The 11616-nt window shown below is 42.3% G+C and overlaps 1 protein-coding gene across 13 annotated transcripts in view; it reads right to left on the bottom strand.

Annotated features, from left to right (window-relative positions):
* Positions 1-11616, bottom strand: part of RIMBP2 (RIMS binding protein 2) — a 268024-nt gene that overhangs the window by 32599 nt on the left and 223809 nt on the right. For 8 of the 13 annotated variants that reach the window (XM_019507085.1, XM_019507079.1, XM_019507081.1 and 5 more), the window contains 4 exons: positions 11054-11203; positions 7054-7212; positions 3473-4204; positions 1654-1771 (listed from right to left, as the gene is read on the bottom strand). In XM_019507085.1, coding sequence (XP_019362630.1) covers positions 1654-1771; positions 3473-4204; positions 7054-7212; positions 11054-11203 — 1159 coding nt within the window. The remainder of the gene's footprint in view (positions 1-1653; positions 1772-3472; positions 4205-7053; positions 7213-11053; positions 11204-11616) is intronic. The other 5 variants (XM_019507086.1, XM_019507091.1, XM_019507092.1 and 2 more) reach the window with 1 other exon arrangement.

The following is an 11616-nucleotide window of genomic DNA, read 5'->3' as shown; positions in this document are numbered from 1 at the left end:
TGTGTGCGCGCACACACCCCCATGCATGTATCAAATCCACAGTTTCATTAATGACCCTAAAAGTACCTACTTGACATTGGTTTTCCTCCCAAGAAAAAGAGTTCCTAACTTTAAAAATCTGTAGAGGGTGCTGTACACCACCAAAGGGTTTATATATATACAGATATATATTAAAAAATGTGTATGTGCTTACAGGCTGGTTATTCTGCTGTGAATCCATGGAAGGAGGAAAAAATTAGGGGACAATATTTCACGTTTAAAAATAAAATGAAAAACATATTATTGCTTGATAGTAAAGCGACTCTGAAGTTATTCTCTGTGTTGGAAAGTCTCATTTACAGACTAAGCTCCAAGACTATATTGCTAAACATTGTTCCTGGGTTCACTGGCTCGCTGCCTGCACTGATCATAAAGTGCCATTCAATTTAAAGATAGAGACTGTGTGAGGGGGCACTTCTACTATGTGATTTTATTTCTGCTTTTAGTCTCTTTGCACTCTTGTTCTAGCTGTTTCTTGAGTTTCAGTGTGACTGTGTACTAGCAGTCTGTGATGTGTACAAGTTTTGGTGAAAATGTTTTTGTGCACGGTATCTTTATTCCATTGTCTTGTCTGCAGTACTTTTTGGAATGGCTTGTCTTGTAGACAGCAATACATATACACACATTTTAGGTCCCAACTGAAAAATAACATCAGCCCTGTTAGAAAAAGCAAATCTAGCGGACATACTTGAATCTTACGTATGTCATTCAATTGAATAACCTCAATTTTCCCTGCAGAATTCCAAAAAGTAGTTAAGAGAATGGAAGGTGAATACAAAATGGTTGTGGATGAATGAAAAGATGGACAGATGGATGAGTGGGTGGATACATTTATCTTGGTTACCATATTAATAGCATGTCCACATCTTAATTTATTTTTAAGTAGGTTTTACATTGTCACAATTGTCAACCGAAGCTTGGGTCTTGATCCAACGCCCACTGAAGTCAATGGTAAGACCCCTATTGACAGCAGCATAACTCAGGGGGGGCAAACAGGGCACTGGCCCCAGGCATGGACTTCGGGGGTCAGCATGACCCCTCCCTCCAGGAGCAGCCCTGCACTGCCTGGCTGTGGGAGCTGGGCACCAGTAGTGTATCTGGGATGGGATGGGGGGGTAAAGTGATGCCCCCCACCCTGCCTTTGAGGTTTTGCTGCAGGAGGCACAGCCCTACACCTAAAGGGAGAGGGGAGCAAATGGGGCCCCCATACTGCTGCCTATCCCCCAGATGCAGCAGCCCCAGGCCATGCTGCTACAGTGAGAAGAGCTAGGCTGGTAAGACTCCCCTCCCCACCCTGCCTCCCACTCTCCACTAGTTGGCATAATCCCCTCCTACCAAACCTCTGCCCCGGGAGCTGAAAGTGCTTGCTATGCCACTGCTTATTGGCTTCAGTAGGCTTTGGTTCAGACCTGCAAGGAATCTCCAGTCTAGTCGTATTTAGCCCGAGGCATATTTGGTTTTGACCGTGTTCCTTTCTTCTGAAGGATTGAGACTTATCATGCTTGAAGGCAAGTGTTTGGGGTTTTGTTTTCACCTTTCTCTGTTCATTTTAAGGACCAGTTCCCCAGTGTTGCAGCTGCAAAGAACAGAAATGCACCAATTTGGCCAACTAACCAATGGAAGGGACCAACATTGGTCGAGACCTTTGTGACACTGCACTGCCATGAGATGACCTTCGCCCCGTGTGCTCCACCCTGTCAGGTCGTCCTGGGGATGATGGGTTCCCTAAAAGCTAAAAAACAAAAACAACAGGTTCGCAGGTTACATGGCTGGGAACATCATACGGTCAGGTAAGGTCAATCACAGTCGGAAGCATAAGCTCTAAAGGCAACTAAACTTAGTTTTTAACTGAAAGGTTAGCTGAAAAGTCATACACTGGTGCCTGTTAAACCTGTGAAAGAAAAATGGCTCCTTGACCCGTGGCACAAACTTTCGTAAACATCAGTCATACGTTACAAAAAGAAAAAGAATAATTTTGGTAACATTCTTTTGCCTTTGTCGTTGCGGCTAACGTGGCTCAGAACACCTTGCGCTCTCCCGTCAGACCACTCGCGGAGACTGCGTGGGATCAGTCAGGTCAACGCATCGATCTTTTAGCTTGACGGCTGTGTACGGTTCGCAGCAACGAATCAGCCTGTGTCCTTCGGCCTCTGGTGTGTTTGAAAACATTGACTGCATTTCTCTAAAGGATACCTGCTGTTGAGGCTTTTAAAAAAGTCATTAGACCCCGGAGAAGTGATTGGCAGACACGTTCCATCTCACCACAACTGGCCCTTTCTTTTTTCCCACCCCCCTTTTGCTAACTTGCAGGAAATACTACTCTAATTTGTACATGCTAATATTTTAATGCTTTCTGGGGTCTCTCGTGCAACAGTTAGGGTTAAATTCAGCCTTGCCACCCATTTTAACGAGAGGATGTTAAGAACCAGTTTGGAATAAACTGCTAGAAGTGCAGTGGCAACTGATGTTACTGGTACCTTCGATGTGAGACTTTCACCCTTTGGACTGCTGAAGACTCAGAGGGTAAAGAACTTGCTCGGTTTGTCTGGGAAGCGGGGAGGTCTACGGACACAAGTCCATTAAGACTCTTTTGTGGGCTCCTATACAGAAATGCAAACTGGCAGGATCACAGAGACGCCTTTGTGGGATCAGATCTGGCCCGGCATTGGCTTGTCCCTGTGGAAGAAGCTGTTTTCCTGCATTTCCTGTTCAGAGATGCAGTCTGCAACTTCAAAGGCAAGAAGAGATGGTCTCAAAAGGAGGGAAAAGAAGTGACAGTGCAGAAAGAAGGTGGAGAATGGAAACGTGATGACTCCTGCGACTCCAAAAACCAGGACCACTGTCATTGGGAAGACATTTCTTGGTGGTACTTGCCCAGGGAAATGAACTGAAGATAAAGAAGCAATTCCTGAACTGCTGGGAGTGAGGAGAGCGAACCCAAAACGTGAGAAATGGAATTTTTGCGATGTATCTTTAAAAAAAAAAAAAAAAAAGAATAGTGAAATGTGTTTAACGCAGTTAAAAATAAAACCTATTTTTATTTTTTAAAGCAATCTTCTGATGGGCACGTTAAGATAAAGACAGACAAACTTTTGGAAAATTATAATTCAGCTAACCCTTAATTAAAATTTAGATTCAGTTGTCCTTTAACAAAAGCAGCCATTATTGTAATTTGTTCTGTGGGAAAATCATTGTTGTCAAGCAAATTAAACTGATTTCAGCATAACACAAAAGAAGCCTGTGAAGCAAAATGCAGATTAATAAACCAAAATGAATGGGGAAAGAAAGGAAAGGAAAAAACCAAAAATCCCCAGCAGACAGATCCCAAAGATGGACTCTAAGACAAAAAAGAAAGAAACAGAGAAACAAAGGAAAAAGAAAGACGAGACTGGTTCGGCAAGCAGATGGGAGAAGGAAGTTTTATTTCACACACCAGAGAGTCTTCTGCGTCTCTGTGGGATGGCTTTGCAAGTGGAACAGCCGCCCTAGATTCAGTCCCTTTTAAGTTGGTCTTCCAGCCTCCCTGAATATCTTCATTAGACAAATGATCTGTTCTAGCACATTTCTGAGTCTCATACTTTTTCTCAAAACTGGGTTTGGCCTCCTCACTTCTAGACTCTACAGTGAAAGGACCCAAGTCGCCAAAGTCTTCTTCAATGCTGCATTGCCTGGTTAACGTTTTCCTGCGAGCAAGCAATGGCCTCGTGGTTTTCCTGCAAGAGCAGTTACTGGTGTCTGCGCAACAGCTTGGTGCAACGTTGGCAGAAATCAAGTCATAAGCATTCCTGAAATTAAAACGAGATTCTTCTTCCTCACTTCCACAGTCCAGGCCGCTGTCTGGGCTTCTTGTTAAGGACCTACTATATTTGCATCCTTTTTCTTCTGAAGCCAGATCCTCTATGCCTGAAATTCTGTGCTTGGCTGGATACCAGAAGTTGTGCTGTTGGTCTTGATTGTAGGCCCTAGGTGGTTTAGTGTCTCTAGCTAGTGTGGGTTTCGTTTTATAGGGTGCACCTAAGCCCTGCTTGTGTAACAGTTCAGAATAGTCACCATCCTCTTCGGCTACTTCTGGGATACTGAAAAGCTTTTTATTGTGCTGTATCTGCTGTGAAAAGTCAGGCTGTTCCAAAAAAGCAGCTTCAGTGGTCTTATTCTTATAGCACTCCTTAAGATTATGTGATGTTAAAAAACAGGCAGGGAACAAATAGTGTGTGATAAAAAATAAAATGGGAAGGGGAAAAAAAAAGGGAGAAGGAAAGAAAAATAAAGACAGAATTAGTTCTAGAGCAATGGCAAAACATAAGGCATGCAGTTTACTTAGTGGGGAGGGGAGGGGGGGATGTCATGCTCTGATGGGAATCTGTGAAAATAAAGACATGATTAAGAAGTTGCTTGGCGTCAGATATAACATGGAAGGTCAGTCCAAACACAGCTGATATAGTGATGCTCTAACAAGAATAAACCCATGCATTCAAAATAAAGCAATAAAAGCTGCATACAAGTTCAGGCATGGTGGCAGCCAAGTTAGAATATAGCGTTAATGCTTAGGTTTCTCCCTGAGCTATACCGAACTGGGCATGATCCGGCGCCATTGCCCTTCATCTCCTTAACCAAATGCTTCCTTGGAAAGCAACCCACTTCTCTTTCCTCTTTGGTCCACCAAGGGCTGATCTGGGTTTACCTTCCCAGACCATTACAAAGCCCCCTGTTCAGGCTGTCTCTTGGAAGGGAACTAAGATGAATTTTGATATTCTTTGTCTTCAGGGATCAGCAAGTTTTTAAAGGGACGTTTTGCTACTATTTAGGTTATTTTTAATGCATTTTTATATTATGTACGGTAGCCCCGGAGCCTTTATGAAAATGTGCCCTACTTATAGAAAAAAAAAAAAAATCAATCAATCTACAATAGGTAGCTATCTCCACATTTCAGAACTGTTCAGCTCTGATCTTCACATTCAGATCACATGTCACCTTTTATTTTGGAAGAATTAACAACTCCCTGGTTAAGCAACTCATATGTTGACATCCAAAGCATTCCCCTTTTGCATGGGGCCATGTATTAATTTAGCTGCCATTCAGTATTTTGTATAGCATCTTCAATCACAGCTCAAAGTGCATGGGCTGGCTCATTTTCAGATGCAAATGACTTATGCATTTGAAAGATTATAGCATGGAAAATTTGCTAAGTAAGTTTTTAATTAAAGCAGCTGCAATGCACAATTGAATCCAGCAAAATGGAGGGACACTGACAAGTACTTGGGATCCAGAACCTGATCTAAAATGTAATATAAAAGCAGTGGGCAGCATCCTTTAAATTCAACATGTACATCCCGGATCCTGATTCTGTGTGGCACTCGCATATGGATTGCACTTCTGTAGAGCCAGTCAACTAACAAGAACAAACTGAATCACCTTGGGCTGGACCCTTAGCTTCTGTTATCAGCAGTCAATTCTTGACTTCAAACAGACTGATGCTGCTTTACCACCTGAGCTAATGAACCGGCCCCTCGTATTCAGTGTCAGGCAGACACCACTGGTAAAACAAAGAAGTAAAGATGGTGCTGATTCATAATGGTTCAGAAAGGTATAGGGGTAATCCAGCATTTGCCAAGTGGAAAGGGACAGAAGGCAGCGAAATTTAATTTTCAAGTTTTTATCATAATCTTAAACATGGAAATAAAAGGTTTCATCTAAAAATGTAATCGACAGTCTCTTTATTGATGGCATAAAAACTGCAAGTCTTTATATAGAAGCAGTTACAGTAAAGATTAAGACACCCCTTTGTATTCACTTTGAAAAAAGGAGATGGCATGCTTGTTGTGGCATGTGACATAATTACGATATGAAAAACTACCAGTAGGTTTTTCTTTATCATTTAAATCCTAAAACTTTAAGGGGCAAAAGGGGACTAAAAAGAAAAAAAAAACAATTTAGCATAGTAATTGTTATATGCATAAAAGGAAGTTACAATATATGTCCTCACACATGCGAGTGCACGCACACACATGCAAACATGTGTGCGCATGCGCACACACATCCACACACATTCATACACACACAGAGAGACTACAGAAAACATCAATTCTATGTTGGGAAAGTTCAGCATTTGCAAAGTAAACTGTCTTTTAAGATAAATGTTCCTACGCAGGGTTGGAGCACTGCTCCTGATACACATTTGTTCTCTGGCTCCATCGAAACTGGAAACTCCTGATATCATGATAATAGGCTTTATCCAAACTGCACTTAATAATATTTCCCACAGTCTTTGGGATCAGTGTCCCTAAGAAATCCCCCTGACAAAAAATCAGAAAAAGATAACCCCAGATGTTAAAACTCTGGCATTTTTTTGCATATGTGTACTCATGTGTGCTGCTTACACAAACACACAATCGGAAAACTTCTCCTGATCTGAGCTGTTTCCAATATACTGTAGTACAGCATCAGAGGAAGGTTCTCAAATATGGGGCAAAACACACAAGTACGTAGCAACCTATAGCGTGTTTCCAAGTATGTAGGCAGGCAAGGTTCTTTGGGTAGATGTGACATCTTTTATTAGACCAGCTGAGGAGTTGGAAAAATTCTTAGCAAGATTTCAGGCTCAGTCATCATAAAGGCATAAGGAGTCTCTGTTGGTCTGAGACTCAAATTCCTTGGCGTCTCAGACCAACAGGGACTCCCAATGAAGGGCGACTGCACCCGAAAGCTAGCTAAGAACTTTTCCCCAAGTACTCAATTGATCTAATAAAAGAGATCACAAAGAACCTTGCCTGCCTATGTCCTTAGACCAACACAGCTACAACCAAAAGCTCAGTCTCCAAGTCTGTGAAACAGAAGAGAACTGTCAAGTGTAAGGTGGCCAAGATATGATGAACAGCGTTCATCCCAGCTGCAGTACCCTGCTAGTCTGTAGGCCACTAGGCCTGCAATAGCCATAGTGGACTTAAAAAACTATAATCCACTGAAGGAAGAAAAGCAAATTTGCATATTCTTCACTGGAGATTAAGCCCTCCTTACCTTGAGTGCATTATGGGATGTTACACTAACTCTCCGTCTTCCACCATCCTCCAGCTGCATCTCTGAGTAAAGCTCTTCCTCGTCCTCCTCCATGATATCAGACAAGTCGGAGCCTCTGCTGCTTTCAGTGTGGTACTCTTCTCCATGACAGTAGTGAGGCTATTTGGCAGGATGGAAAACAAGAAAGTTCCGGGTTTTAACATCTGAAATCATTGTGCATTCATAAAAGAGAGGCAAGGCAGCTACCAGTAGCTTGAATATCATAGCAATGCTGTATGAAATCCTCACTAACTAACACGGTGTAACTTCCTGTCCCCTCCAGTAGCTAGCCCATTGTATACAGGGTTCAGAAGTCCTGGATTCAGTCCCTGCAGGTGATCAACCAGGACTTCTGTCGTAGTATACAACATCACTAGCTGCTGGGGTTCAAAACTGTTATTCTATTTTGACACCTGGCGTTAGTACAGACAGTCAAAAAATCTGAGGCTGAGTCAATTCAATCTTGGCAGGTTAGTCTAAGCTGCATAGATTGAACCAATAAGCAAGTGAACAGACATTCACTTTTGATTCTGGAAATGAAGCCACATGCCTGCAGGGGCCCAGGCCAGAAGCTGGGGGATGCTATAGCACACTTCCCTGCTCAGCTGGGGCAGACAGCTTGACTCAAGGTTAGTCTGTCCACCCTGCCGAGGGGGAGGGGTTTGTGGGGAAGGTGCAAAGCATCCTGGGATACTGGGGGACTGAGTTAACTTGAATCTGGAGGGTATCAGGGGTTTCAACCTAAATAAGTTAAGTCTGATACTACATCCATCCAGGTTTACCTTAAACCAATTTCAGCCATTAGGAAAGTGGTTTATGTACACTGAACTTCTGTTGTGTTACAGATTTGAACTGGTTTCCAACTACTTATACTGGTTTATGTGTAATTTCTGTCCCTAGCCCTGAAGAGCAGACAGACACAACATTAACATCCTTCTAGAAGTCATTCCAATATACTAAGTTCTCCTGTGTTTTCAAGTAGACAGAGATCAAGATGGAAACAGGCCATTTTAATGAACTGGTAGTGTTTCAGTTTGACTGGCTTTGCTACATTCAATTGCTTTTTTTTGCTAGCATGGTGATTTATAAGTCACTCTGGCCCAGAACTTCAAAGGTATTTGAACGTCTAATTTCCATTGATTTCAATGAGAGTTTGACACCCAAACAACTTTTGAGGATCTGGGCCTACCCTCTCTGAGTGCCTACATCCCCTCTTATAGTATGAAGTTAGTGTGATCTTTCACAGTGAGACTATTTGTAGTCAGTGGATGAAAGGTCCCCTATATAATATTAATAATTATAGGATCCCACCCTCGGTCCTATCTAAGGGAATGGTGTCAGATTTCCTCTGCTGCATTATGTTAGTGTCACTTTAAGACTAAACACCACTGCAAGAATTTGCCTTCTGTCAGTTTGAGGCACTTTCTTTCATTAAATATATGACATTTTGCTGCTTTACATTTATGATTCTGCTCTCAGTTCTGTCTCTGCAATTTCACTGGGGGTTTGCTTCCAATTTCAGTTCTCTCTTGCATCCCGACAACTCAAGCGACTGCTCTGATCTAGCAGAGCAGAATTTGGTCCAATGCACTGATATCTTGCAGATTACAAAGGCTGTCATCATCCAAGAAAAATGACAGAGCGTCATAGCTGAGCATCCACTAGGAACCTTTCCAATCATCTCCAATACCGATCTGATTTGGACTCAATAACAGAGGTTTCTATTAAATAAAAGCCGATTAGATAAGGCAACCTAACCGAGTGGCAGAACTTGTGAAGATGTACAGTATAATTAGCTTAAGCGCATGCAAGAAATAATTGTACCATTACATTTTGTTTGTAACGTTAACTTGGTACAGAATACTCTAATATTTATGGAGCATGTAGCAAGGTACTGTAGCTAAAAACATTTAATTGAACCTCATTTAACAGACTTTTAAAAGTCATTGCTGGTTTTTTGGCTCCACTGTCCTGCAAGCACTTACTCATGTCCCACACTTTAAGCCTTGAGTAGCTCAGGTGAAGTCAATGGTGCCACTTACAGGCCGACAGAGAAGCGCAATATATTAATTGCCTGTCTGCAGGATCAGAACCTTAAATATTCAAATGTGTTAGCTACATAAAATATATGAAATGTCACTTTATTCTCTTGCTTTGTACGTTCAGATGCATTATACCAAGTAACAAAAAAACCAAGCCTTTGTTTAAGTTTGAATAGAGGGGTGCTAAAAGCTTTCTCTTGTTCAGCAGTTGATCCACAACATTGTGATCACCGTAGGATTGAGCTAGAACATCACTGAGCCCTTTGCTGCTCTTCAGGGGAGCAATGGGGTTAAAACCATTTCAACGCACTTGCCTGCCTGAATCCAGAGTGCCTTTAAAGCACGAGCCAGTAAACTATGCAACTGGGACCATGTGCAAAATTGAGAGCTTAATTTGTGGGTGCATTTAATGTAGCTCTAAATCATGCATTTGCCCAGGCAAATGGCCAGCCAGGCCTCTATCAGGACACATGCTCTAAGCAGCTCTCGTACTTGTAGTACTCCGCACGGACCCCTTGTATCTGCCTTTTCGTGCGTAACCTTACGGTCCTCATTTTTTTAAATCAAAGGCCTATGTGTGATACTTTCCGGCCTCCATTACTGTAAAAGCTGAGTATCCCAAATCCATTCAAGTGTTTAGCCTCAGAACCCCCTGAAGAGGTAGGGAAGTGCTGTTATCTCTCTTTATAGATGGGCAACTCATATACCAAGGCCCAGGCCCTCACAGGTATTCAGGCACCTGATCTCTGTTGCAGTCAATAGAGTGCTTTGTCTAGGGTCATATAGGAAGTCTCTGGCAGATTAGTGATTGCATCAATTTCTAAGGAGTGTGATCTAGTAATAAATAACGGTTGTTTTTTTTTTAACCCATACAAAGTTTTACAAAATATAATTTAACAGAAATACAGAATGGAGCAATCGTCTCCATTAGACACGCTGCCTGATGTCAACGGCCTGCCTTCATAGACCAGTGGTCCTGTTACCTGTATATGTGGTTGTTTTAGGATGATTTGTTCATTTCTATCTCGTGCAACTGGAAAACATGCTGAGTGAGATAAAGCTAAAGGCTTTTAATTGGGCGTCGGTGCACAGAATGACATGTGTCAGAAAGTCACGGGACACAGACCACAAAGCCACCTCCTAAAGTGAACAAACTATTCATTCCTTTATGAAATCAACCACTGACATGCTGAGCCTCTCAAAACAGCCTTGGACTGCAATTACACTTCATATTGCATGTAAAAAACGATAACTGAGACTTTCCAGTTAGGTTTGGAGATAGTAGAATGGCATACAGAAATGGCAAAAACTGTTTTCTTGATAATAAATTATGCAGTGAAAATGTCCAGTTTTTGTAAACACTTCAAATGAGCAATTAAACTGCCAGTAGGTGCCTCTCAGATAGCTGGCCGATAAATACTTAATAATCTATTTGTATTTCTTTAACATAGAACAGCTGCCTTGCTAACTAGAGTTCAGCTGATATACTGATAAACTTTAAGGTGTCACTTTTTAAGAAGTGAGGGCTTTTTGGCACAGTGGATTAATGTACTGAGGGAGTACAGCCTCAAGAAGAAACCAGAATTTGAACCCTAGCGAAGTGCTAAACACCCAAAGCCGTGGGCACAGCACTGCTTACAACACTCTCCACTCCCTCCTACCCCGCGCCCCCCCTTTGACAACCGGGTCACCGGAAAGCTAGGAAATAATTATATTGGCAGGCTAAGAGGCAGGGAACAAGCCAAGGAGAGCACGGCTTAGTGCTGCCCCTGCAAGGGAAGATTCCTGGGTTGTGGCCGTGACCAGGACAGACACTTCCATGGCTCTGATCAGCAGAGCAACAGTGCAATCAGCAATGAGCTGAATGTTATAAAACATTTCTGAAATGTTAGGGACCGTTTCAAGGTCAGGCTAGTTACCTGCTTTCCAAGCTCTGAGCCTTTTAGGAAATCGTCCACTGAAGCCCCTCTCCTTTTAATGTTAGGAGAATTGTAGCCATCTTCCTCATCATCCGAGTTTGCATAAGGTGCTGCGTTGCTCCTTTCGCTGAATACACTCCTCTTCTCCATCTGGTAAATCAAACACCAATAGAGAAGAGAGACTGGTGAAGTGGGCACTCTGCTATGAACACCCATTGATGGGTGTTCCCAGCCACTCACTGGATGAGGATGCTTAATAGCTGTGGAGTCGGTCCAGCCTGGCAAATGTAGGATGTTAAGGACCTGGGTTTACTGCTTCTATACTTCTTTGAAACCATGACATATAAATATACTCATGCTTTAATGCAAAATAAGAGATGCTGGTTCTCTCACTCCTAACTCTGTAGATGATACGATTGGCTGGTGGTCTTACTAAATGGAGGCATATTTTCAGAATGTAACACCACCCTTTTCTTGGATGTTTAGAAGGACTGGCTATAATCCACACTTGTTTTTCGTTGTTGAACTGGGTTTGGTTGATTTTTTTTTTTTTTTTTTTTTTT

The sequence above is a fragment of the Gavialis gangeticus genome, unplaced genomic scaffold (genome assembly GCF_001723915.1).
Source record: "Gavialis gangeticus isolate Ggan-Ray unplaced genomic scaffold, GavGan_comp1, whole genome shotgun sequence".
In the NCBI taxonomy this organism is placed as follows: Eukaryota; Metazoa; Chordata; order Crocodylia; family Gavialidae; genus Gavialis; species Gavialis gangeticus.
Note: the sequence above shows the minus strand (reverse complement) of the source record. Positions and strands in the feature narration are given on the sequence as shown.